Source organism: Labeo rohita, chromosome 10, assembly GCF_022985175.1.
Source record: "Labeo rohita strain BAU-BD-2019 chromosome 10, IGBB_LRoh.1.0, whole genome shotgun sequence".
NCBI classification, from domain to species: Eukaryota; Metazoa; Chordata; class Actinopteri; order Cypriniformes; family Cyprinidae; genus Labeo; species Labeo rohita.
Window position 1 is genome coordinate 16,336,336 of NC_066878.1, and position 27,851 is coordinate 16,364,186.

The window sequence follows — 27,851 nt, forward strand, 5'->3', positions numbered from 1 at the left end:
CAGTGCATTGTGATTGGCCAAATACCTCAAGCATGTGACAGAAGTGCCACGCCCCTTACCATATCTGGAATATCAGCTTCCAAAGCAATACTGACACCCGTTATAAACAAGGCATTTGTTGCATGCAGTGGGGACATAATGACCGATTCTAACGTCTTATTATTAGGGGTGTAACGGTACACAGATGTCACGGTTCATTTCTTTTCATTTATTTTGAACAGACTGTAGTACACATTACAATTTTTTTTTTTTACCTAGATGTGAAAATACTAAATATTATATCAAATTATAATGTTATACATATATATAATCTGCAGTACATATATACATACAAGGAATAAATATTTGAAATATATTTGATTTAGTTAACAGATAAACAAGGGAAAAAACAGTGTCACACGTAACGTAGCCTATATATGCTGAGTTTCAGTTCATTTTTGTGACAGAAAGGAAACTCAAATGGCAGAAAGCCACATTCTATTTGTTTTCTTTATTTTACAAAAGACCTTTTACAGTGATGCATTATTAATAAGACAATAAATGACAGTGTTTTAAGTTGATTTTGCTGGTATAAGGAAACAGTTTAAGTAATCGCGCCGGCGCACACACACACAAAATGTAAGTTCCAGGCTTCCACCATTGCTAACTTGACAGTGCAGTAGATAACGTTAACGTTACTTTATCAAAATAAAATACAGTGAACTAAACATCAGCGCGCCCACCTCATTCTGTCACCATTGGAACGCGACTGAAGTACAAAGTCTATAATTTATATAAGAAATCATATTTTAGCATTTAGATACATCACAAATATGAAAATATTGTGGAAATTTTTGGATTTGTGCCGAATGAGAGAGGTAGGATACAAGAGCACAACGGTTCGGTATGAATACATGTATCGCTACACCCCTACTTATGCGTTGCATTGTGTTGTGTCGCGCTGTGCCGCAGTGGGTACAACAGATGTAAACATAAAACCATGTCTGTATTTCTGATTGTAGAAACGAAAAACAAGCGCTAATCTACACTGCTCAAAACTCGTGTTTGAATAGTCAGTAGCACATTTATTAAATATGAAAACAAACATACAGAAGTGCCACTCTGTCCTTGCAAGTTGGAATTGCCCCACTTTTTAGAAACAGGTTCAGGAAACAGTCCTCTGTAAAATACGCTGCACATATGCGAATATTTAGGTTGTACTGTGCTGGAACAGTGTTGTAAATGCATCTTAACCTCTGATTTCTTGTGTCCTCTTTTGGAAGGTCAAACAAAGTAGTTTTGCTTTCACAATGAAACACAGCATCTCCGCGTCATGGCGGCAGCGGTGGCAATCATACTAAAATAAGTTACGCCTTCTTTCTTTGAGTATACATTTGAGTGGTGTTATGCAAATCTGTCCACACAGGGATGTAGATTTGTGAGGCCATGTTTGAATGAGGCGTTTTAGGGAGGCTTGGATGAGTCTTAACTTTTAAAAAGGATATCTCTTTAGTTCTGAGAGTTTATTCTTTGCTACTTTACAGATCTTATACATGCACAAACCGCTTGTACGCTCCACAGACAAAGTAGAACATGAAATCGCCTAATGTGACCGCTTTAATGCCTCACCTCCCATTCTTTTAGCTATTTAAATAAATTATGTTTGTTACTGTTAAACTGTTATTCACGATGTTACAAAGAAATCTCCACCAATCCAAGAACTAAAACAAGAAATTTGCACCAAGAGAACACTTTAGCACCTGCCTACACCCATGAAACACTGAGAATGTTTGTGTGCCTAGAAAAATGTTTTCACAAGTATTCTGAGACTTTTAAACCTCATTTGTGATTTTGTGTATATTGAAGATCTTAATCCAAAATGAATACACTCCATCTTCTGTAGACGTGACGATGAATCTCCAGTGATGTCGGCCCATCAGGTGTTTGAAGAGTTCATCTGTCAACGACTGATGCAGGGCTACCAGATCATTGTACAGCCTAATAGGAAGCCACAGCCGGCTATAGCCCCGCCCCTCAGCAGCAGCCCCCTTTATTCCCGAGGTACATCCCCTGCTGGATGCCCCGCAGCTCTGCGTACTACGTGAATTTTGAAAAATAGACTTGCCTTCCTGTTATAAATCATGGTCCATTGTGGTGAGAGATTTAAAGGTGTGCTTTTCAGGGCTGGTGTCTCGACGTAAACCAGAGGAGGAGGAGAGCATTTACTGGCTCAGTATGGGGAGAACCTTTCATAAAGTCTGCCTTAAAGATAAGATCATTACCGTCACCCGCTACCTCCCAAAGTCAGTTTATGTTTGTAGTCATTCAGGGTGTGTTCACACTTGTAGTATGGTTCGTTTGGTCCGGACCAAAAAGGAAAATGATACATTTGGTCCTGGTTCGCTTAGCATTCACACTGACATTTTTGACAACAAACCTAAAGGCATAGTGATATGTTCACAACCTAATTGGTCAGGTTGAATTGTTGCTGCACATTTGCCCTCTGCTCATTTTGTTTTGGATGCACCACTTGTTCTATTCAAGAAAACATATCGCATAACATTGCATCTGGTCATTACTTCCTGTTTTTGGTTTGTTCAGAAGTATTTGGTCCTTGTTACATTCATATTTCGTTCGAACCGCATCAGAGTTCCATTATTTCAATTTCCACTTGTTTGGTGCAAACCAGGGTTTGGATACGCGTTCAAAGGTGTAGTCACACCAGGAAATAATTTATTCATAGTTCATTTGCTTTGGTCTGGAAAGCCAGGCCTAAAACCAGACCGAGACCACTAGGACCACTTAGCTAGGTCTTGGTACGGTTGTTTTGTCTGCAACCGAGTGCGATTGTTGTTATCACACCTGCCCAAAAGATGCCCACGCCAAATAAAAAAAATTAACATTGTGTTTGGTCCAGACCAAAGCAAGTGAACTAGCGGACTTCCTGGTGTGAATACTAACAGAGCAGTTGCACCAGAGTTAGTTTTATTCGAACCAAACATGGCAAGTGTGAACACACCCTCAGTCTCATGTAATTTGTTCTTCTAGGAATGCCCACAAGTGTGTTTTGTGTCTGTAGGTATCCCTATGAATCCACACAGATTCAGTACAGCTACAATCTGTGCCCTCCACATGCAGATGCCCACTTCCTGCCATTCTGGGTGGAGTTCAGCCACGAGCGGCTGGAGGAGTACAAATGGAACTATCTGGACCAGTACATCTGCTCTGCCGGCTCAGAGGACTTCAGGCAAGTGGCTTTACTAGCACTCTGACACAAAACCTACATAGGCAGATCCCCATAAGATCCCATTCCTCTCTCTTCCACAGTCTTATCGACTCTCTGAAGTTTTGGCGCACACGCTTCTTGCTGCTGCCAGCGGGCGGAGCCAGGCGAGTGGCGGATGGTGAGGGTCACTGGGACGTGTATGGGGAGGGAATGGGGGCAGGGCGGGATGGCCTCTCTGGCTCTGGGGACTGGTCTCTTTTGGACGGATTTATTCGCTTTTTGGAAGGCCTGAACAGGATTCGCCGCCGTCACCGATCTGATCGAATTATCCGTGTGAGTACACAACTTCGGGATAAGCACTAATGAACCTCCCATCAGGGTGATAAAATAACAATTGCTCTGTTTTTTACAGAAAGGAGCTACCATTAAAGGCCTCCAGGTCACAGGAGCCCTCTCATCCCACAACCCGGAGCCTATAGCGCCCCCTGTGGGGAAAAAGGGCACCTCTGCCCTCTCTGCACTTCTGGAGCTGGATCAGACACAGAAGTGAGTTTGTGCAGGAAGATATCGGGAAACCCAATAAAATACCATACTGCAGTGCTACGTCAATAAGAAACAAGTGCTTGTGCGTGCCAGAGACATAGAGATTTGGGCTTTTATCTAGTGCTGCATATGGTAAGGGTTTTATAAAATGCCAGAGATTCCAGACTTTTTTCCAATGCTAGTGAGATGTCTTTGATCTGCAGGAGTTTAGAAGAGCAGCAGCTTGCTGCTCAGCATGGTGGGAAATCATGTGGACCTTTCAGTGAAGCTGCCAGCGTTGCCCTAACAACCACCTATGTCGATAGCCCCCGTAAGGTGAGAGCCCAAGGCAGACAGCCGAAGGGACTGTGCTGTTGTCTAGTTTCTAGCTTCCTGTGTGCCTCTTTGTGCTTTTTGTGTGGGGAAGAGAGCCATTGTATTTGTACAATGTTTATTGCTTGCTGGCTTCAATTTTTCACCTTTGTCTGCTTGGTTTAAAGGAGAAGTCCACTTCCAAAACAAAGATTCACATATAATGTACTCACCCCCTTGTCATCCAAGATGTCTTTCTTTCTTCAGTCGTAAAGAAATTATGTTTTTTGAGGAAAACATATCAGCAGTTTTCTCCATATAATGGACTGCTATGATGCCCCGAGTTTGAATTTCCAAAATGCAGTTTAAATGCAGCTTCAAACGATCCCAAATGCAGTTGTAAACGATCTTGCCTTGCTCTCCCTGAACTCTGTGTATTCTGGGTATGTCGAAAAACTCCAATCGTATTTTCTCCCTCAACTTAAAAAATAATTTCAAAATCATTCTACAAAGAAGTACTGACCCAGTCTTTGCAAAGTGAACATGTAAAGAAGATCAAACACCCTCAACAAATCAGGTAAAACAGCGATATAGGACAATTTCGAAGTTGAGGGAGAACATGAGATGGGGGTTTTTTGACATACCCTGGCATGAACCAGAACAAAAACAGTCCAGGCAGAGTAAGACAAGATGAACGTTTGTCATTAAAAAAGTATATAAATTGTATTATTTTTATGAAAATAACCAATCATTATGCTAAATAAGACCCTTCTTTCTCAGCTGGGATCGTTTACAACCGCATTTGGGATTGTTTGAAGCCGCATTTAAACTGCATTTTGGAAGTTCAAAATCGGGGCACCATATCAGCCCATTATATGGAGAAAAATGCTACATTTTTTCCTCAAAAAACATAATTTCTTTACGACTGAAGAAAGAAAGACATGAACATCTTGGATGACAAGGGGGTGAGTAAATTATATGTGAATCTTTGTTTTGGAAGTGTACTTATCCTTCAAAGACTGATCACAGTATTTGAAACAGAATGAAAAGAAATTCAATTATAAAATGCCACAGGGTTAAATATGTGATTAGTTGCGTTTAGCGTCATTAATACAGTTCAGCATTTTTAATCAATTTACATCTCTAGTAGTTCTTTATGTCTTCCTGTTGTCTTGGTATTGAATCATGGATATTATTTTCAGTGGGTTTGTTTTATTGCTCCTTCCTTGCCTCTTTTGACCTTTGCCTCTTGCTCTTCCATTACTGCCTTGTTCTTGCTCTGATCCCTGGGGGTTATTTTCTCTCTTTCTGGTGTTTTCCTCCTAATATGCTGACAGGATGCTGCCTTCATTTTGGACTTTATTCGTAGTCCACGTTCCTCCTACATCTGTCACTCTCAGGTCAGTCACTGCCCTCTCTCTGCTCTGTGAAAGCCGCCTGTCTCTCGCAATGCGCGTGTCTGAGTTTAAACCATGTGTGCATGCCTGTGTACTTGTCCAACCTCTCACTAGCAGTAAAATGTGAAGGTTGATGTTTCTATCTGGTGTTTTTGTAGTCAGAGTGAAAATACGAGACATTCCTGTTTGTCTGCGTATCCATACTTAATACAACAAAATGCAAAAGCACTATTAGGTTCACTTCATTTAACATCTTAACCACTATGAGTTCTACTGTAGTGTTAGACTGCACCACTCCTGTTGGCCAGTAGAAGAATGCATGTACACTTTTCATTTAATCTCACTTCACATCCTGTGCTCATTCAGAGTACTGCTAATCTCACGTAGCCAGATTTTTGTCTAGCGGCATACAGCAACTGTTCTACATAGCAGCTAATTCTGGCCAGGAGCAGATGGGAAGAGGCCATCTGACCAACAAGTAAAGCAAGTTTCCTTTTTTTAACGACATGATATTTTGCATCGGAAGAAGCTTTTCATAGTTCCTATAGGTATTGGTGGAAATACCCACTTTTTGGTGTGTACGCACCGCTGGAACTTGGAACAGTTTTAGTTCTAGGAACTCAGTTTGGGGGAACCAAATTAGCTCCAAATTAGAAATTAACTTCAGAGTAGGGTCTAAAACAGTTCTATAGGAAATACCTGTGACGTAAGTGTATGCTGATTTCATATACGAAACACCGGTTACCTGACCTTTGTAGCCATGTAAACATATTTACCATCCTGCTGACTAGTTCCCATAACGTCAAAGTTCCTAGAACTATGATACCTCATGATACCACAGTAATCGACAAGCATGCTATAAAGTGGTAAATCATTTAAATAATGTCAAAGTTGTTTATGAAGAGAGGTGATGAAGACAACATCAAAGAAACTGGTAGACATTTTGTGTAGACAGTAGTGTTGTCAAAAGTATGGACCACGATACCATTCGGTACAGTAATTTTAAAAACGTCGATTTCCCATTAACATTTGAACGCTGTTGACTTAATGAACTTGTGTATGCGACGTGTTCACGCTCTTCACCGAGCACTCACACAGAAGCACACAGGAGTGTTTGAAAGCTGCGTCTATCAGCGAATCCCTTAATGGAGAAGTTCACTTCCAGAACAAAAACTTACAGATAATGTACTCACCCCTTTGTCATCCAAGATATTGATTTCTTTCTTCAGCCATAAAGAAATTATGTTTTTAGAGGAAGACATTTCAGGATTTTTCTTCATATAGTGGACTTCAATGGTGCCCCATGTTTGAACTTCCAAAATGCAGTTTAAAGGCGGTTTCAAATAATCCCAAATGCAGTTGTAAATGATCCCAGCCAAGGAAGAAGGGTCTTATCTAGCGAAACAATTGGTTATTTTCATTAAAAAAAAAGCAATTTATATACTTTTTAATGTCAAATGCTCGCCTTGTCTTGCTCTGCCTAAACTTTGTTTTGTTTTTTTTGTTAAGGGTGTTTGATCTTTGCATGTTCACTTTGCAAAGACTGGGTCGGTACTTCTGCAGCGATGTAGGATGATTTTGAAATGATTTTTGAATTTTAGGGAGAAAATCCAATTGGAGTTTTTTGACATACACTAACTTTTTTTTTTAAACCAGAATACACAGAGTTCAGGGAGAGCAAGACAAGACGAGCGTTTGAGGTTAAAAAGCGTTTAAATTGTATTTTTTTTAATTAAAATAACTGATCGTTTCGCTAGATAAGACCCTTCTTCCTCCATTTGGGATCGTTTGAAGCCGCATTTAAACTGCATTTTGAAAGTTCAAAATTGGGGCACCATATCAGTCCATTATATGGAGAAAAAATGCTGAAATGTTTTCCTCAAAAAACATAATTTCTTTACGACTGAAGAAAGAAAGACATGAACATCTTGGATGACAAGGGAGTGAGTACATTATCTGTAAGTTTTTGTTCTGGAAGTTAACGTCTCCTTTAATATATCTGCTCATAGACAGATCTGCTGATAGTCGCGGCTTACAAACGCTCCTGTGTGCATCTGTGTGAGTGTCAAAGATGATTGACATCAGAAATGAGTCTGATTGAAAAGAGAATCAGAAGGCCAAATTCTGACTGGATTAGAGGAGGAGTTGGGGATGGAGGAGGGTCATTAGCTATTGAACAATGTGAAAGTTGCTGAAAATACTTAAGGACCTTATATAGGAAGCGGAAATAGGCGTCATATTCCTATAGGAAGACATGGATCAGCTGAGAGTCAGCTGATGCAAGCTTGACTAACATGACCTGCCAGAACTAACGCTACGCTTGATATTTGTTGAGCGCATGAGCACTATGGTCAATCAGCAGTGTTTAAGAACCCACTCAACACCGCTCAAATGTTAGCGGGAAATAGATGTTTTTAAATTGCAATACCGAATGGTTTTGCGGTCTGTACTTTTGACAACACCAAATAGCCAAGTACCAGATATTTCTATGTAAGATGCATTCTTGCTAGTCAACATTTGCAGATAGCATGAAGATATCTCAACATTTTGCACCCCTTGTTAGTCCTGTGTAGTGCTGTTATATAAAGTTGTTTGCATGAAGATATCTTGACACATTCCCACTGGGTTCCTCAGTTGCCAGCTGAACAGGTTCCAGCAAATCACACTGAGAGTGGGTTGTCGGACAAAGGAGGCAACCAACCAGGAGAGAGACCATCAGCTACATCCCAAGCCACAGGAGACCAAACCCCAGGCACTGGTGCAGAGACTGGGTAAGAGAGAGTCTTACCTTATTCCAATTGTCAGAACATGGCTTCCTATATATTTAAGTCAAAAAGTTCCACTTTCATGTCGCATTACAGCGGGCAGTCAGGGTCCAGTGGATTGAGTCTTTCCTCATCTTCCACACTAATGGAGATCCTGGAAGCCATTAAGCATCCCACGTGAGAGTCTTTGAATCCTTAATTATTTATTAGTCTTCTATTATGTCACCCATGTGTGATAGAAATTGACTTCCTGTGCTTGCAGCACTGGAGTGCAGCTTTTGCCAGAGCAGAGGGGCCTGCCTCCTAACTGCTTTGTCAGTGCTGAGGTTGTACATTGGCTGATCAGCACTGTGGAGAATGTTGCAACACAGGGTATTGCAGTAGAAATCATGCAGGTAAAATTGCGGAAGTAGTCTGTAGTAGCCACAGTAGTCTGTTTTTGTATTTAAAAAATGATCATCTCTATGATACCCCTGTAGAAAATGCTGGATGAAGGTCTAATTGTTCATGCCTCTGGTGATGCCATGCGAACGTTTGTCTATGGGTTCTACCTCTACCGGATTGTCGACAAAGACAACGAGAAGGGTAAGAGTTGACTTGACTGTCAAGATTACTGGGCTAGGGGTTGCCAACGCCCTGTCCCAAATGGCACAGATTGGGCCAGATGTACTCAATTAGTATCATTAGAGTGCAATTCCATAAAAGCGCCGATGGGAGGGGAAAATTCTGCGGGTGAATTACTGAAAAGGTGCACATTAAAGAACACAGACACAACATCTCATTTCCATAATGACCAGTGCAATCTACCAAGAACAGTGCAAATTAATTCCTGCTTTAAGACATTTTTTTGGGAGTTAAATAATGCCACAAATACCAGTGAATTGACGAGCACAAATCTTAGTAAATCACGTTATGTGATTAATTTGAATACTCCCCTTCCATAAATTTACCAAATCAAAAGGGACATTCATACAAATGCATATTCAGTAAGGTGAGTCACAAAAAAATACCTGTGTCCAAGGCTTTTTTAACGCCAATTTTTCATACCGCGTGTATTTAGTAAATCCTGACAGGGTTTGTGCTAGCGCAAGCTGAAAGTAAATCTGGCCCTTTATGTGCATTTACGCTCTTGCGGACTTATAATGGCCACTGTGTGACCGTGTCTGTTAAGTCCACGAAACAGTAGAGTGTCCCATTCATCTTTTTACCTTTCAGAAGGTTGCTCTTCTGCCGAGGCCACGCTGAGGTGAGCTCTGTGGCAGACTTCTACCCAGCAGTCTAAGCGGCATTACGTTATGAAAATGTGGACCGCAAGGGTTTAGGGTGCGATTTGGGACAGGGCCCAAGTTTCTGAAGTGTAGGTTGCCTAATGGAAATGCGTCACTTTCAAAAAAATGCCCATATATCGCAAATAAGTTTTTATGCTTGCATGAGGTGGTTTGTCAGGCAATTCGAAAAAAGGATATTTTGTGAAACTGCAATGGAAACATGTTTTTGCATTTACAGGTCACATGGCGTATGTAAATAAATCATATGATCATTCTTCAATGTACTATAACCTCCAAGAAACACTTTCGCTAACATTAATGCCTAGAATACTCTTCACACATCTGCAGCTCTGACATCGGAGCTGATCGCGGCCACTTTAGTCAATGCTTGTGTTTATACCAGCTGTGCCGAGGCACGTTCTAGAAGCAGCTCTCCGTGCTGTTTCTATAAAGATAAATGCATACGCCTCGGTTGATTAAATATAATGGCTAATACAGTAGCACTAGCCAAAATCCGTCAAAATCTCACCAAAATCCATTGAAATGACTTTTGAAAAATTACGTTTTAGTTGCATAACATTGGTTAATGGAAACAAAGTCCTTTCGCAATACTTCTTTTTTGACATTTATAAAATATTGCCAAAGGTATTTTTTTTTTTTTTTTATATTTAATGGAAACGCGCCTAGTGATCCAAAGTAATACTGCAGCAGTGTAGGATCACCTACTAGAAACCACCAAAACAGTAATACTACTCCTCCATTGATTTTAACTGATATCAGTGTTCAGGTTGCAGGATCCATAAGCAATACTGTCTGCAGTACTATTGGTGTCTTGGTGCTTTTGCCCTCCATTAAAATAGACCTCTATTCCCTGCAGCCCCTACGACTCAGCTTCCCCCAGGTGGAGGCAGTGTATGGTCTGCTGCAGCTTTGGAGGACTTCGCCCTGTTCCAGAGAAAGTGGTTTGAGGTGGCCTTTGTTATGGAGGAACGTCGGCCCTGTGACTTACCTGCCTTCCTGCTGCCCTGGTTGCCCAGCCGGCCAGCCTCATACGCAAGTAGGCATAGCTCCTTCAGCCGCAGCTTCGGAGGACGCAGCCAAGCTGCCGCACTGCTAGGTACACACAGCCGGCTCTGCCCCAGAGCAGCGGTGGCAGTATGCCGTACTCCCTCCCTTGAACGTTCTGGAAGGCTAGTTGAATGAATGAGTCACACAAAGTCAAATCATTTCTTCTCATTACTAAAGCATTCAGATTCCATCTATGCCATCTACTAGTCAACCCAACATCAATGCGCAGTTGGATACTTTCTCAACTCAACTAACAAGATCAACAACATCACTTAATGACTATGCAACATAATATTCTTCTCAGAAAACACCAAGTCAAGCTTTTGATCCAACCATTTTCTTCAAGAAATTTTAATCGTCTGACTTTGTGTGACTCTTCTCCATTCCAGGACTGCATGCTATTATAGAAAACTAGTCCACCTTTAGTTCACCCTGTTCATTCCCACAATGCCCCAATCACGTCGATGACTTCATGATTCCCTTTCTAACTAATATAGACAGTGATTGCAATTCTTCCGTTAGCCATCAAGCGCGTGATGGTACATGCACTCTCCAAATGGCGTGGTTACATGTATTCTACCCAATCAGCATACAAATTGCTTTGCAAGCTGTTCGAATCAGAGCATGGACTGATGCCCCAATATACCAATCAAACCGCTGTGTTGGGTGGGCCATAATGATGTCTTATACACCAGTAGTGCATGCTGTGGTGAAGTAGTGGCTGTGGTCCAGTAGTGCTGTGGTATGGGTTCTTCCTGCTCTCCTCCATCTGTCCTGTTCCCGCTGGATGAATGATGTTCCTGCATTGTTCCCAAACCTGAGCAAAGCTTTTCTGCCAACCCATTGCCTGTCTGATTTTGCTTACTGTACCAGTGCACTCAGCTGTCAGTGTTTTCCTGCCATAAAAGCTTCATACATCATGCCTTTAATACACTGCATGATGAAAAATCTTCTGGATCTCAGAATCATTACTTCAATTCATTCTCAGTTTTTGTTTCAGATGTCATGAGCATTAACTGCCATAAACTCTTTTATCACAATTACTCTCCATTGACCCATTAAAGTTCTTAATAACTCTGTCTGACCTCTTTGTCATTTCATCCTTTTGGCAATTTCTACTCTCTCTATCTTTCTCGCTCTGTTTTTGCCCCTCCCCTCTCAGCTGCCACGGTTCCAGAGCAGAAAACAGTCACCTTGGACGTTGATGTGAACAATCGCAGTGATCGGACTGAATGGTGCAGTTGCTATTACCATGGCAACTTCTCCCTCAGCGCTGCCTTTGAAATCAAGCTGCACTGGATGGCTGTTACTGCAGCTGTACTCTTTGAAATGGTGAGCATAGGATGAGCATATTTTAAAAAATCCTTGAAGAGGTGACGAGTTTCTGGATGACATTTTTTTCATATTGAGGACTGTCGACCATGGTCAACTAGATACTTGTAGTTAACTACTATCCACTAAGGGCACAAACATAACGACTCTTCTTTCGTAGGTGCAAGGCTGGCACAGAAAGGCAGCATCTTGCGGATTCCTGCTTGTGCCTGTGCTGGAGGTGCCCTTTGCTTTGTCATCATACCTATATGGTGACCCTCTCCGTGCCCAATTGTTTATCCCCCTAAATATCCAGTGCCTGCTAAAGGAGGGCTGTGATAACCTGTTTGAGGGTGAGGACAGAAAAAGTAACTCACCGAATGGTGTGATGGTTATAGATGTCTTAAAATCCACTAATTTGATGTTGATTAAATACATTGGCTCTGTTTGGCTTTTGCACATTGCTAAGCTGACACTTTAATATCTTAGATACTCATAATGCACAAATATTAGGTAAATATTCTATTTTGGTATTTAAAGACTTTTGAATACAGTTGAGGTCAAAAGTTTGCATACACCTTGCAGAATCTGCAAAATGTTCATTATTAATGTTCAAAATAGGAAAGATTTTACGAAACGCATATAGTTAGTTGTTCATGAGTCCCTTGTTTGTCCTGAACAGTTAAACTGCCTGCTGTTCTTCAGAAAAATCCTTAAGTTTCCACAAATTTGTTTTTTCCTACAATGACTGTATGATGTTGAGATTCATCTTTTCAACTGAGGGACTCATATGCAACTATTACAGAAGGTTCAAACGCTCACTGATACTCCAGAAGGAAACGCAATGTATTAAGAGCCAGGGGATGAAAACTTTTGAACAGAATGAAGATGTGTACTTTCTTCTTATTTTGCCTAAATATCATCTATTTTTTTAATTTAGTACTGGCCTTCAGAAGCTACAGAGGATACTTGCATGTTTCTCAGAGGACAAAATATGTTACATTTACCCTAATCTTTAAATTCAAAAAGTTTTCACCCCCTGGCTCTTAGTGTTTTGTGTTTCCTGCTGAAGCACCAGTGAGCATTTGAACATTTTGTAATAGTTGCATATGAGAGTTCTCCTCAGTGTGAAAAGATGGATCTCAAAATCATACAGTCATTGTTGGAAAGGGTTCAAATACACAAAAATGCTGAAAAACAAAGAATTTGTGGGACCTAAAGGATTATTCTGAAGAACAGCATGCAGTTTAACTGTTCAGGACAAACAAGGGACTCGTGAACAACTATCACTAAACAAAAAACACAGCTGTGGATCATTCATGTAACAACACAATGTTAAGAATCAAGCATATGTAACCTTTTGAAGTTAACCTCTTCAGGATATGTTTGAACCTCTTCAGGATATGTTAACATCTTTTATGTTAAATATCATATTCAGGTCAGTACTAAAAAATAAATTATAATAACATACATTTTGTATGATTCTTCTTATTTTGGTCAAATAATTAACATTTTCCAGATTCTGCAAGGTGTATGTAAACTATTTATGATTAAAATCTTGGATGGATTCTTTAACAGAATTTGTCTCAATATCTTGTGGAATTGCTTTTGTCATTTTATGTTAAGTAAAATTACGATATCCTCCATTACGTCACTGCTGTACTCATTTAGGGTTTGAGCCAGAGACATACTGGGACAGAATGCAGTTGTTTCAGGAGGCCATACTCTCCAGGTAAGGAAAGCATAGAATATTCAGTTTCTCAAAGTTAGGGTTAGTGATTTGAATGCATGTAGTGTATTTCTAGTTAAATTTGTTTATCAAGGTGTGTTTTTCCATACTAAAACAACTTCCTGTGTTTCGTTGAAGATTTGGCTTTGTTCAAGACAAGTTCTCAGCATCAGCTTTTAACTTTCCATCAGAGAACAAACCTCAATACATCCATGTAACAGGTACGTGCTTTTATGAATGATATAAACTACTAGCATTACTTTTTTTCTTATTCTGTCCATCTCTTCATCTTGCTCTGTTGTTATCGCTCAGGAATGTTCATCTCTTTATCCAGGTACAGTTTTTCTTCAGCTACCTTACTCAAAAAGGAAATACTCTAGTGGACAGCGGCGCCGCCGTAACTCCGCTACCTCTGCCAATCAGAGCCTGTTTGGTTCTGAGGAGCGAGTGGGCTACAATTGGGCGTACAACACCATGCTAACCAAAGCCTGGAGGACTGGCGTGCTGGGGGACGAGAAACTGGCCGACCGCCTGCTGCGGGATTTCACAGACTTTTGTGCCAACAAGGACAATCGACTGGTGACCTTTTGGGAAAGTTGTGTGGAGAAAATGAACGCCAGTGCCCCTTGAGAAAAGACAGTGGAGGAAAGGCAATGTGTGCCTCTGCTTTAAGAGCTAATGCACTGCTGCTATCATCTAATCAGAGAGAAATAAAGCAAACAGCCTCATCATCAAACACTCAAATGGATGAGTCATACGTTTTCAGAGTGTCTGTACATGCACCTGCAATGTCCTGAAGCCATCAGTTTTTACTAGGTTTGAGTGAACGGTAGGTCCTCAGCAAATTGTACATAATAGGATCAATTTGTTGATTACTGCTAGGCCTCATCTTAAAAACATTACTAACCAGTGCCTTAGATCTGTTTTTGTCCTCCATGTTATTATACAAGCTTTTCTCTGTCAATGGAAGCCTTGTGTCTCTACAGGGTTTTCAGTGGACATTTCAGAGAAACACTGTAAGATTTTGTTGAAACGTTAGTTCCATGCACTAAATACTAATGTGATCAATTGCAGTTGCTTTCAAATGAGACTTCTCGTTTCAGCTGACTGATCAGAGTTGGCATTAATTCTGTAAAAGTGAGCAAGCAACAGTAACCAAAGTGGGTGGAGTTCAGCAAAAAATTCTTAAATATAGCACATTTTTAGGGGTTTAAACGTGAAACGCTTCAGATGGTCCTAACAAAAAGCTATCAAAAGCTTTTTGACAGACTCAACCATTCTGAAATAACGCACAAATGAATTTGACAAAGATCTCGGCAAAATAGACATTCTGACCAAACATGGAGTTTGTTATGACAACCATGTCCTGAGGTTACCTGCACAGTTTCAATATAGTGCCACCTAGTGTTCAGGAGAAGGCTCTTTCCAAAGCCCCTTTCAAGGAAAGTCTGTTTACTCAGCGGCCATATTTGCAACACCTCCGGGCAGCTCATACAAGACCAACCTGAACTCACAATTAAATTACATATTTTAAATCAGCAACAAAACGTGAAAGGAACTGCCCCATGAATGTTGTTTCCTATGCTTAAATAGTGTGTAAAAACTTATTTTTCAGGCTAAACCAGCCATTGGCGCCGGAACCAGAGCTTCTAACGGTCGCTGCAGTGATGCAATGACTTTACCAATCAGTAATTGACTCTTTCATTTAGAAGGCGGGACTATTCTGCCATGTTGCAGTTTCTCCCATTCACAGAGTTCGTGCAAGGTGCTTAAAGTGCTTGAATTGACTTTTTGATATTTAAGGCCTGGAAAAACCTTAAAAAGTGCAATATTCCTGAAAAGGTACTCGAAAAGTGTTTGAATTATTGAAAGACAAGTTATCTATGTAATAAGTGTTGATTTTTTTTTTTAATAAGCACATCTTTTCACGCAAATTTAAAAAAAAAAAAGTCATACTTGTTTTGACTATTTCAGACTATTTCATGTCATAAAACTATTAAGCTACACCAGTAGTACTGACAGTTTCGTGTAAACATGGCTGAAGACACAAGAAGAGGAACAGAAAAAACAAATTAACTGAGTGAATCATTTAAGCCAGAACCACTCTGATTGATTCAAACTTTTTTTACTCCAGTTGGATCGCGTAAAACAAATCATTTGATTCAAATCTTGCCTTCAGATCGCGTATCACAAATTTATTTGATTTAGATCAGGACTTCGGAGCGGGTTTGCGAATCATTTGACTTAGATTGGAACTTTGCATATTGCGAATAAATTAGTTTGGAACCTCAAGTCATGAATCGCAAATCATTTGATTTAGATCGAAACTTCAGATGATTGCATGACTCGCAATCCGCACCCGAGTCCTGATCTGAGATGATGGTTCACGAATCATTATTCAGATCGGGACTTTGGAGCGATCACAAATCATTTGATTCAGATTGGAACTTTGGAGCATTTTCGCAGATTTTTTTTTTTTTTTTTTTGGATTTTTTTTCTTAAAAAGTAGAAAACATCAAACCGTAAATGAGATCTCTGACTAAAGTCCTTGAAAACAAAAAAAGGAGTGCTTGAAAAGTCCTTGAAAGTCCTGGAATTTTATTTTACAGTATCTGTACAAACCCTGCATTCATAAGTAAAGGAGTGAGCGGTTTCTCTGCAATTGGTTGGTATATTGGCACCAAATTATGTGTGTCATTGTCACTCCTAGTTAACCACACCATATTACTTTTGGACCAGTGCTGCGTACTTGTCAAAAGTGATAAATCATTAAATAATATTTGTAGTGATTTTATTTATGATTTTTCAGCCTTTTAGGGGTAAAACCATCTTGAAATGTCTATAATTATTAAGTCCTTAAAACGCTTGAACCCCGGTAATTGCTGCTTGCAGCTATATTTTATTCAAAATCTTGGTCCCATGGATGTGCATTTGTACAAGCCCGGCCTTATGTTTAAAGTTGGACAAAATGTTTTGCTATTGCAAAGCTGTTGAACAGGAGTTAAGATTGGTTATGCTAATGGTTATAACTGTCATGCACCTTCATCAAAGACAAATAAGTTAGGGACATGACTACTTCAACAAAATTAAAGGTCTATTATATTGTTTTTTTTTTAAATTTACATTATCCCCAAGGTCAGATTGATCCAATTTAGCCCCATTGTTATAATGCAGTAACTGCAGGGACATCAGCCAGTGCCAGGAATGAACTGCAAAGAGCATCTGTCCACTCCAGTCCATGCATTTTGTGTGTTCAGTCATTGTTAAGGAGGCATGTCCATGCATGCCATTATCCTTTAATCGTAAGTCTTGGGACAGACAGAAGCATCGCTTCATTTGAATGCGGAAGAGTTGCTTATCGCGCGCACGCGCGCTGTGCAGCTGCATTGAACAATGCAGCAAACCTCACTGCGCAGGTGCGCGGCTGCAGGGCATGCGGCTATTTTTAGAAAATGACGTCATCGTGAAATAGAGCGAGTGCGCGCACCCCCCCTCCAACTCCCCCTCCACCCTGTTCGCTGGGATTGACAGGACGCTTGCAGCAGCAGCAGCAGCAGCACCCCACAAGACGACAGAAAAAAACGAAAAAGAACCAGGCGAAACTCGGAGGACATAGAGGGCTGGGAGGGGAACGAAAGCGCTACGAAAAATACATAGACGTACAGAAAAATACAAATCTGCACCTTCAACCCTTTGGCTCGCCGTTCCACCCTCACGTGCGCGGCTGCTCCAGATTCTGCTCGCGCCCTGTGTGCTGACCGGAGCGCGCGTTCCCCCTCTCTCTCTTTCTCTCTCTCTCTCTCACACAACCAGTGTGTTCTGCTGAGAAGCGACCGAACCCGGTGCGAACCGACAGCCTTTGACCAGAGAGGATGGCTGATAGGGAACAACTGATCCAAAGAGCCCGTCTGGCGGAGCAGGCGGAGCGCTACGATGACATGGCCTCCGCGATGAAGCTGGTGGGTCATTTTTATTAATATAACGTTACATGCAATTCATTGCATGTATATTAACAACTTCAATATAACATGTATGCATTTGTGTTTGTGTGTGTGTGTGTCTGTTAGATTAATATATTTTAAAGAATGCTCAAATAAAGGTACATTTCTAGTTTATGCCATTGAAGAGGCTCTCGCCTTTGTCACCAGCAGGACGTCTTTGTTATATATAAAATATGGTGTTAAAGGGACAGTTCACTTAAAATGGAAATCCTGTTAGAATTTATTCACCTTCATGTCACTGCAAACCACTATAGCTTACTTTGTTCACACAAAGAGAGATGTTAGACAGAATGACAGCCTGTCTCCATTCACTTTCATTGTATGGAAAACAGATGCAGTGAAAGTGAATGGTTACTGTCAGTCAGTAAATTTCGCTCAACCTCGTTTTGTTTTCTGTAAAGAAAAAAAAGCATGCGGGTGTAAAACGACATGAGGGTTAGGAAAACAATGAAAATATTTCAATCTGTTTCCTTTAATCGCTGTAAAACAACTGTTATGCATTTAAACATTATGGTATATTATAATAAATAATCAACGGACAAAAACGCGACGGCTGTTGCGACATAAGGCTAATAAATTGTAGGTTTCGGTTCTGTATCGTGTATGTCAGTCTTTACAGTGGATGAACAAGGGCGGCGCTATGACTCCCTCAGCCACATCCATTGTGCATCCGTATCTCCAAGCAAATAGATTAAAAAACAACAGCAGAGCTGTATTTTAATTTAGAAACGCTCTTTTATAGTCCAACAATCTTATATTGTTTTATCACCTCGTATTTAATTGTCGTCAGGTGAAATAAAGCGCAATATTTGACCCAGCAGTTCCGCATCAGCTGTCTGGTTTGACATCCGAGCACAAAGGATGAAAGTCAGTCAGTCAGTCTGTCAGTCAGCGTGGGTCAAATAGGACACAGCTGATTTCTACAATATTTTTATCGTTTCTGAATTAATGTAAGCAACATCACTCTAATCACCTGTTTGATTTAATTAGATACAGTCATTTTTGTGCCACTTTGACTGTTTGACATTGGCATCTTCAGTAAAGGGTTCCTATGATGATGGAAAACCTGTAAATATCATGGGAATGGGAATTTTTAAATGGTGTCTTTCAGACCTGGAGAAGTGATGGTGATTAATACAGTTCTAAAACATAATGGAGGTCGGTGCATAAAAAATATTTTGACTAAAAACGGAGAGGTTGAGAATAAAATCTCTTACGATTATTCATAACAATCCTCATCTACTAATCATGATGTTTACATAACTGTTCAGGTTTCACATTGACGTATATGCAATATATCACCATTTAAAATTGTATTAGCGAACTTTTTCATTAATATTATTACATATGCAGCCCTGAACCACAAAACCAGTCATAAGTAGCACGGATATATTTGTAGCAATAGCCAACAATACATTGTGTGGGTCAAAATGATAAATTTTTATTTTATGCCTAAAAACGTTAGGATATTAAGATTTCCTACTGTAAATATATCAAAACTTAATACTTGATTAGTAATATGCATTGCTAAGAACTTAATTTGGACAACTTTAAAGGTGGTTTTCTCAATATTTAATTTTTTTACCACTTCAGATTGCAGATTTTCAAATAGTTGTATCTCAGCCGAATATTGTCTTATCCGTTGTCTTTCAAATGCTTTCAAATCACAGATTTTGGTCTGGACACCTTTTGTACATCATAAAGTTCCAATTCCAAACGTGTTATAATTGTTTATTGACCCAACATCTGATTTTCTGTACCATCAGGTCACAGAGCTGAATGAGCCATTGTCCAACGAAGACCGTAACCTCCTTTCGGTGGCCTATAAGAACGTAGTTGGGGCCCGGCGGTCATCTTGGCGTGTCGTATCCAGCATAGAGCAGAAGACGGCGGCGGATGGCAACGAGAAGAAGCTGGAACTGGTGCGTGTCTACCGAGAGACCATCGAGAAGGAGCTGGAGTCGGTTTGCCAAGACGTCCTCACCCTGCTGGACCAGTACCTCATCAAGAACTGTGACGAAACCCAGGTGGAGAGCAAGGTCTTCTACCTGAAGATGAAGGGCGACTACTACCGGTACCTGGCCGAAGTGGCCACCGGCGAAAAGAGGGCCTCTGCCGTCGAATCGTCCGAAGGCGCCTACAAAGAAGCTTTCGATATTAGCAAGGGCATGCCGGCCACCCATCCCATCCGCCTGGGCCTGGCGCTCAACTTTTCCGTCTTCTACTACGAGATCCAAAACGCGCCCGAGCAGGCCTGCCAGCTTGCCAAGGAAGCCTTCGATGACGCCATCGGCCACCTGGACAATCTGAACGAGGACTCCTATAAGGACTCCACGCTCATCATGCAGCTCCTGCGGGACAACCTCACCCTGTGGACCAGCGACCAGCAGGACAGCGAAGGAGGAGACGCCAATAACTGAGGGATCGGCCACTTCTAGCTGTAGTAGCACCCGTTTGTCCCTTCTACACTGTCTTCTTTGAAGCTCTATCTTATTTCTCTCTGTCTGCTCCTTCATTCTCTCTCTTTCTTCTCCATTCCATCTTTCCTGTCTCTTTGTGACACCTCAATGCTCTTTTTTGGTTCCTCAGGGCAGCACTTCCCTCTCTTTAGATCTCTCTCACCTCTTTTACCCCTTTTGCACCAACAGGAAGCCGGTACCTGGAACCGTTCCATTGCGGAAAAGGCGGTTCTGAGATGGCAAACCTGGATAATTGTCCAAGTTGTCACTTGTCCAAGTTCTCAAAACAACTGCACCCCTTTCATTATAATATAAAGCATTCAGTTGATGCATAGTGTCATTTTATTCTTTATGCATCACTTGTGATGTATTTTGAATGCTAATACGAATTGCAGTTCTTACTGCAACTGGTAAAATTCACAAGCAAAAACAAACAGAAATGAAATTATTTACAAATATCATACATGCAAATTGATTATTAGCATACAGAAAATTTGACAGCAAAAATAAAATTGTTCAAATGGCTTTTAAAAATTCTAAAAACTAAAAGCATTTTAAAAAATATTCATAAATTGAATTCTGACACTAACTGAAATTAATTTGAATATTTAAATGTATTCTCAACATTCACAGCATATTAAATATAATTATTTCTCTTGATAGCACTGATTCAGATTATTTTTAGTGCTAATATGTTCAAAATTTGCAGTCAAATAATCATAAACAAGTTGTTGAGTCCTCAAGCCAGTTCTGAGACCATTTTGGTGAAAAAGGGGTATTTATCCACCCTCATTTTCCCAACCTATTCCTCTCTTCCTGTCCTTGACCTGTTTTTCTGTATACGATTCTCTTCTTTCTCCCCGCAACGAGTCGCTGATAGCCTGCTGGTCTCCACGTGACATTTATTTAGTGTGTACTTGTAAGGACTCGATCTTTGTAGAAACTCTGTAACACTTATTACAGGATGAGATCTTGAGTACGTGGCACAGTATAGTGCTGATGTTACACCTTATTACGTTGTTCTTCTTCACTTGTCTTTAAACTGTACCTCCATCACTGCTTAGATGTGTTTGTCTGTCGTTCCCCGAGCTCACCTTGTACACCTTGCTAGCCCTGTGAATTGTGTATATCTGCTGATCTCGCAACAGCACGTTGTTGTCCAAAATGTGGGCGGTACTCTGTTACGAGACGCAGTGATCAAAAGTCTTTTGATTAGGATTACATATGCAAGGTTATGTAAGAATGACATTAAAGACATTGCTTACCATGGGAACTCTCAAAATGCAGTCTATTTCTGGAACTTTATTGTGGTTACACACATTATTGTTTTATACAATTTCACACACAAACACACGCGACTCATAAATAATTGATTACTTGATTGTATGTAGCCAAAATTAATCTGCTTTCACAACACAATCGCATGACAGTTCATAACCATTTTACGTTTGGGCGAAGTGGTGACAAATCTGTATGATCTTACAGTATTTTCAGACAACCTGTTCATTCCCCAATGAGGGTTTTAGTTTAAGGTTACAGGTTCATGCTTACATCATTCCTATGAAGCACATTGTACCAATTAAAATAAGTGTTCATTAGATAAAGTTGGGATATGACGCTGATTTAAAGTTTATTTAAATATTTTTTGGGGGGAATGCAACTAAATACAGTGTGTTGCGAAAGTATTCATACCCCTTCATTTTTTTTTTTCACGTTTTGTTATGTTGCAGCATATTTTAAATTAAGACTGCTTTAAATTACATTTTCCCCACATAATTTACACTCCATACACCATAATGACAAAAAAACAGATTTGTGATAACTTTGTAAATTTATTAAAACATTGAAATAAGTACATTGCATAAGTATTCATACCCTTAAATCAGTACGTAGTTGAAGTACCTTTACACCCTCGAGTCTTTAGGATATGATGCGACAAGCTTTGCACATCTGCATTTGGCAATTATCTGCCATTCTTCACCTCACCTCTTCAACTCTTAAGCTCTGTCAGCTTGGATGGGGGCTGGCTGACATTTTCAGGTTTCTCCAGAAATATTTGATTGTGCCACTCAAGGACATTCACAGAGTTGTCTATAAGCCACTCTTGCTGTGTGCTTAGGGTCATTGTCCTGTTGGAACGTAACCATTCTGCTCAGTCTGAGATTCTGAATGCTCTGGACTGGGTTTTCATTAAGGCTATCTCAATATTTTGGTGCATTGAGATTCCTTCTACTCTGACTAGTCCCTCAGTTCTTGCCACTGAAAAACAGCTTCACAGCTTGAGGCTGCTACCTCCATACTATACTTTTGGGATGGTACTCTGCAGGTGATGAGCAGTACTTGGTTTCCTTCAAACATGATGCTGGGAATTGAGGTTCATCAGACCAGAGAATCTTGTGTCTCACAGTTTGAAGGTCCTTTAGGTCTGTTTTGCAAATTCCAAGTGAGTTTTCATGTGTTGTCACTGAGGAGAGGATTGAGTTTGGTCTCATCGCCATAAAGACCAGATTGGTGGAGAGTTGCAGTGATGTTTGTCCTTCTGTAAGTTTCTTCATATATGATGCATATATGATCATGGAGCTCAACTAGAGTGACCATCAGCTTCTTGGTCACCAGTCTAACCAAGGCCCTTCTCCATCAGTTGCTCAGTTTGGCCAGGAGGCCAGCTCTAGGAAGAGTCCTAGTTGTTTCATTATGAATAATTGAGACTACATGCTTCTGTTAACCTTCAATGCAGCAGAATTTTTCTGAACTCTTCCCAAGGTCTGTGCCTTGACACAAGTTTCTGAGCTCTGCAGGTAGTTATGGTATTTTGACCTCAGGACTTGGTTTTTGCTCTGAAATGCGTTTTCAGCTATTAAACCTTTTATTTGGGAGGTGTGTGCCTTTCCAAATCATACTCATTCAAATGAATTTGCCACAGTTTAACTCCACTCAAAGTGTAGTAACATCTATAAGCGATACGAATGCTCCTGAGCTCAATTTCAAGTGGCCCAGAAAAGGGTATGATAAGCATACTTATGCAACGGAATCATTTTAGTTTTTTATTACTACTAAATTTGCTTGTAAAGTTGTTACAAACCTGTTTTGTGCTTTGTCATTATGGTGTGTGGAGTGGCAAAAAAGTAATTTAAAGCAGTTTAACATAAGGCTGCAACATAACAAAACATGAAAAAAATGAAGGGGTATGAATACTTTAGCAAGGCACTGTATGTCAGGGTGGTACAACTGTCTTTAATCAAATCATTTTAAATCAACTTTAAATCATTAGAAATTTATAAAAAAAAAAAAAAAAAATGATGAGATGATCCAATGTAGTTTGACACCATTTTTATTACTATTTCTTGGAATAAAAATTATATTTTAACTAAACTTCTACATTTAATGTTTAAAGACCTTTTGTCATGTGGTCCAACCAACAAACAAACTAAACAAAAACAGAAAACTACATTATAGAAAAGAGACCTATAGACCCTCATGACTACGCCATGACTGTCAGGGTCATAAATCTTTTAAAAATATCAGATAATTGGACCTTGCAAGGTTAGTTCAGGATGTGAAATGTCATGTGGTGTGACTCCTTAAAACATAATGAATGAATAATTCATTATATTTGATATTTACCTTGAAAAATACATTTTATTTATTTATTTTTAATCATGATTAAGATGTGTCCACTCGCATGTATTTGAGATGTAATGAAAGTTTGTTACTTTTAGTTTTTCAGAATCAAATGAAACAAACATATTCGTTAGCCTATGCTATCTGTGTAGGAAAGTTGTTTCAAGGCAGAGCTTTTAAATATTTTAAAAAATGTGCGTTAAGAACTTAAAGTCACTTCTGATTATGTTAGCTTTCATTAAAATGCATATTAATTTTGACTCAGTTTCTGAAAAACCCATTAGTCACCATTTCTTAGGTCAATGTAATCATGCTCTTTTTGATTATGTAAATGTTCTGGCACAGATGCCTTTAACCACAAATAGATCATAATCAGTGATATGCAGGAGTTACATTGTATAAACGATTTATAATAGTATTGTTAAGTAAATAAGATGAAGGCCATTCAGAAGGTTGGGTGTTTATGACTATAAGACCTTACATCTTAAAGATAAATGTTCATGGCTGTGATGAGATATGACTCTTGGATATTTCAGAGGGATTGTTGAGAAGCTAAAAATGTCTTTCTCAACCAGACCTTGTACCATATGATCTGTTTTTTAACTCAAATCTGTGCACCTTTAAAAGTAATCTATTAATGTCTGGACTAAAAGAGAGTAGATAGACAATTTCCCTGTTAAAACAATAGGTATCATGGTACAACCAACAAGACGTGCATACTATCTCAGCCAGAAAAAGTTCAAGTTATCACTGGTTAATAATTGATCCTAAAGACATGCAGTGTTGTATCATGTTTACACTGCAGCTAAAAGTGCAAAATATCCATTGATTCCGATTTATGTAGTGTATGTATAGCAGGGATCGCTAGACCCAGTCCTGGAGGGCCGGTGTCCCTGCAGAGTTTATCTCCAACCCTAATCAAACACACCTGAATCAGCTAATCAAGGTATATTTGAAAGTGTGTGTTGAGGAAAGTTGGAGGTAAACTCTGCAGGATACCGACCCTCCAGGAACAAGTTTGGTGAACCCTGATGTAGAGGATAAAGGCAAAGGATTTACAAAAGTTACACTTTGTCAAGGGACCAAAATCCAAGATCCAAGATGTTCAAGTCTTTCTTTCGTCAGTCGTAAAGAAATTATTTTTTTGAGGAAAACATTTCAGCATTTTTCTCCATATAATGGACTGATATGGTGCCCTGATTTTGAACTTCCAAAATGCAGTTTAAATGCTGTTTCAAACGATCCCAAATGCAGTTGTAAATGATCCCAGCCGAGAAAGAAGGATCTTATCTAGCATAACGATTGGCTATTTTAATAAAAATAATATAGTTTATATCGTTTTTAATGCCAAACGCTCGTCTTGTCTTACAGTGCGTGGACTGTTTTTGTTCCGGTTCATGACAGTTAGGGTATGTCGAAAAACTCCCATCTCATGTTCTCCCTCAACTTCAAAATCATCCTATATTGCTGTTTTACCTTTTTTAAGGGTTTTTGATCTTCTTTGCATGTTCACTTTGCAAAGACTGGGTCGGTACTTCTGCAGCGATGCTGTCACGAACCCACTCCTGAACGTCAGTCTGTCTGCCACCAGAGGTCGCTGTGACATTTACATTTCACTAACTGTTACACCACACCCCGGACTACATTCCGCATCAGCCATTGTGGCCATCGCCTGTAACCAATCAGAGACACTATTTAAACCCCGGTCTTCCTGTCAGTCACGGCCGAGTATTGGATTGCATTTATCACTGTATTGTGTGTTAGCAACTTTACGGAGCCAGTTAGTTCAATTGTGTTTTCTAGTTTAGTCCTGTCTTGTTCTTAGTCATCCGAGTCTTGTACCTTTGCATCGTTATATCGTCTTGTCTGTCTCGCTGCCTGCCTATCGGAACTCTCTGGATTATTCTATTCGTCTCTCCCTTCGGATAACGTTCGCCGTGGATCGACCCTTGCCTGTGTTACGGATTACTCTTTGTCTTGCTGTCTATATACCTGTCTGCCATTGTCTGACCCTACCTGCCTTGACCATGTCTTTGTCTCATCCTGTTAATAAAAGTTTGCATTTGGATCCACCTGCTTCACGCTTCATCGCTCACTCCGTGACAGATGCAGGGTAATTTTGATATGATTTTTGAAGTTGAGGGAGAAAATGCGATTGGTGTTTTTCAACATACAATTCTGTCTTGAGACAGAATACACAGAGTTCAGGGAGAGTAAGACAAAACGAGCATTTGAGATTAAAAAGTATTTAAATAGTTTTTTTTAAATGAAAATAACCACATCCTGTAAATTATATGCGAATCTTTGTTTTGGAAGTGGACTTCTCTTTTAAGAGGCCAGGATTTAGTTGATGATCCTGCTAGCTCCTGCTAGCACTACGAGCATATGCTGTAAATCACTCCATTCAATTCCACATGAATCTGCAGGATTTGTAATTTTATGTAAGGGCGAAAGATTTCCCAATGCACATTTTGCATCGGTTTCAAATTTTTCATGCAAATTTGGCTTGGTTACCTGTGTAACCTGTGCCTTATTCATTGATAACAGACAATGGACCTTTTATTGCTGATATGACCACGTTTTACTGTTGTCATGATGGGTAATGAGTCACATGACATGTACAGCTCATGTGACTGGCTCATATAAACCTGTTTCCACTGTCATGAACGATTTTTCCCGCTAGCCCAATCAAAAATGTAGAATATTATTTCATTCTAGCTAATCAAAAGAGTCTTCCTTAAAGGGATAGTTCATTTAAAAATAAAAATAACCCCATTATTTACTCACCCTCAGCTGAATCAACTCGGGAAACGATGTCTGATTCCTCCAGAGTGGGGCCACCAGGAGGCATAAGCCTCTGACTTCCCTGACCCATCTGATGACCTGAAGAAGCAGGGCAATCAGGGGGAATACTTACAGTCGGGCGCTAGGCCATTCATAGGCCAGGGCATCTCGCTGTCTCAAAATAAAATTGGGCATTGAGAGTTGTCTTCTGAGGCAAAGAGGTCCACCTCTGCCTTCCAGAAGACAGACCAAATCATTTGAACCGTTTGAGGATGTAATCTTCATTCTCCTGGAGATACATTGTCCCTGGACAGCATGTCTGCCTCTTGGTTCAGTCTGCCCGGCACATGAACTGCTCTCAAGGAGAGGAGTTTGCCTTGTGTGCATAACAGGAATTGACGATCCAGCCTGTGAAGGGAGCGTGAACTGAGACTGCCTTGGTGATTGATGTAGGTTACCACCGTCATGTTGTCAGAGCGGACCAGGACAGGGTGCCCCTTTAAGGCTGGCAGGAAGGTTTTTAGGGCCAGAAAAACCAGCATCATCTTGAGGCAGTTGAAATGCAATTGTTGCTCCAAGTTTGACCAGGAGCCGAATGCCGGTCTGAACCTCTTACAGAGCACCCCAAACTAGGTTGGAGGAGTTTGTTGTAACTATCTTCTCAGTCCCGAGAGGACGCCTCAATGAAAAAGGCAAGAAGCTTTCAAAGGGGCCGTAGCTCTGATACAGCGATGGGTTTTCCTGATATAATTTTTAACCCAAAGTGCTCTAGGTGGCTGAGCAGCAGTGACCTGTGAATGAGTTTCCATTCTAATCTGGCTAAAACAGCCAATTGTTCGGGTAATTCAAAATGTGGAGAAGTCTCAGAAGTCTATGCCCATCTGTCTGACAGATACTTAGTCTATGAACTTTGTGTGGGGCCAGAGAAAGTCAGAATGGCAGGATTGTGTATTGATAGGCCACTCCCTTAAATGTGAATCTCAAGAACGGTCTGTGATGGGGGGTTATCTGGATGTGAAAGTAAGCTTCCTTCAGTCCTACTAACAGAAACCAGTTCTCAGGACATATCTGCGTGAGGCAAAGGCGCCATTTCCATGGTTTCTGGTTGAGGATTGTTGTCACGGCCCTTTAGGTACCACTGATCGAAGAGGCCGTGGTTGGGCTCTTCCAGAGCCGACCAAGCCAGGCCGAGATCCTCCACAGCCTTCGTCAGCATGCAGATCATCTCGCTGTCCACACTGGTTTCAGGCTCTTCACCGGAACACACCCACTCTTTAGTATCTGATGCCAATAAGAACATGGAGTTATCAACGGCAATCTACTCAGAAGCGCAGAAGGAAATGAGCCACTCACAGCTGACAAGTCATTGATCCTCACGTGTGAAGCACACTGGTGAAACGAGGCGATGA

At 40.3% G+C, this 27,851-nt stretch overlaps 2 protein-coding genes across 6 annotated transcripts in view; both read left to right on the forward strand.

The window, feature by feature from the left end:
- depdc5 (DEP domain containing 5, GATOR1 subcomplex subunit) overlaps nucleotides 1–17,169 on the forward strand; it is a 36,779-nt gene extending 19,610 nt beyond the window's left edge. For 2 of the 5 annotated variants that reach the window (XM_051120508.1, XM_051120509.1), the window contains exons 26-42: nucleotides 1,883–2,040; nucleotides 2,162–2,282; nucleotides 3,059–3,226; nucleotides 3,307–3,538; nucleotides 3,618–3,751; nucleotides 3,952–4,063; nucleotides 5,377–5,439; nucleotides 8,071–8,207; nucleotides 8,298–8,378; nucleotides 8,464–8,596; nucleotides 8,681–8,786; nucleotides 10,347–10,586; nucleotides 11,700–11,869; nucleotides 12,030–12,201; nucleotides 13,520–13,580; nucleotides 13,716–13,798; nucleotides 13,912–17,169. In XM_051120508.1, coding sequence (XP_050976465.1) covers nucleotides 1,883–2,040; nucleotides 2,162–2,282; nucleotides 3,059–3,226; nucleotides 3,307–3,538; nucleotides 3,618–3,751; nucleotides 3,952–4,063; nucleotides 5,377–5,439; nucleotides 8,071–8,207; nucleotides 8,298–8,378; nucleotides 8,464–8,596; nucleotides 8,681–8,786; nucleotides 10,347–10,586; nucleotides 11,700–11,869; nucleotides 12,030–12,201; nucleotides 13,520–13,580; nucleotides 13,716–13,798; nucleotides 13,912–14,207 — 2,467 coding nt within the window. In that variant the 3' untranslated portion in view covers nucleotides 14,208–17,169. The other 3 variants (XM_051120510.1, XM_051120511.1, XM_051120512.1) reach the window with 3 other exon arrangements.
- ywhah (tyrosine 3-monooxygenase/tryptophan 5-monooxygenase activation protein, eta polypeptide) lies at nucleotides 17,088–21,306 on the forward strand. The gene is made up of 2 exons (XM_051120529.1): nucleotides 17,088–17,536; nucleotides 19,345–21,306. Exons 1-2 carry the CDS (start codon nucleotides 17,450–17,452, stop codon nucleotides 19,996–19,998), a joined length of 741 nt encoding a protein of 246 aa, XP_050976486.1. The 5' UTR covers nucleotides 17,088–17,449; the 3' UTR covers nucleotides 19,999–21,306.
- The last annotated feature ends 6,545 nt before the right edge of the window (nucleotides 21,307–27,851 follow it).

Excerpts from the sequence above, each read along its gene's own strand:
- ywhah (XM_051120529.1), top strand. The coding sequence starts at position 17,450 with ATGGCTGATAGGGAACAACTGATCCAAAGAGCCCGTCTGGCGGAGCAG. Across the intron at positions 17,537-19,344 it reads TGGCCTCCGCGATGAAGCTG|GTCACAGAGCTGAATGAGCC; the intron begins GTGGGTCATTTT and ends CTGTACCATCAG.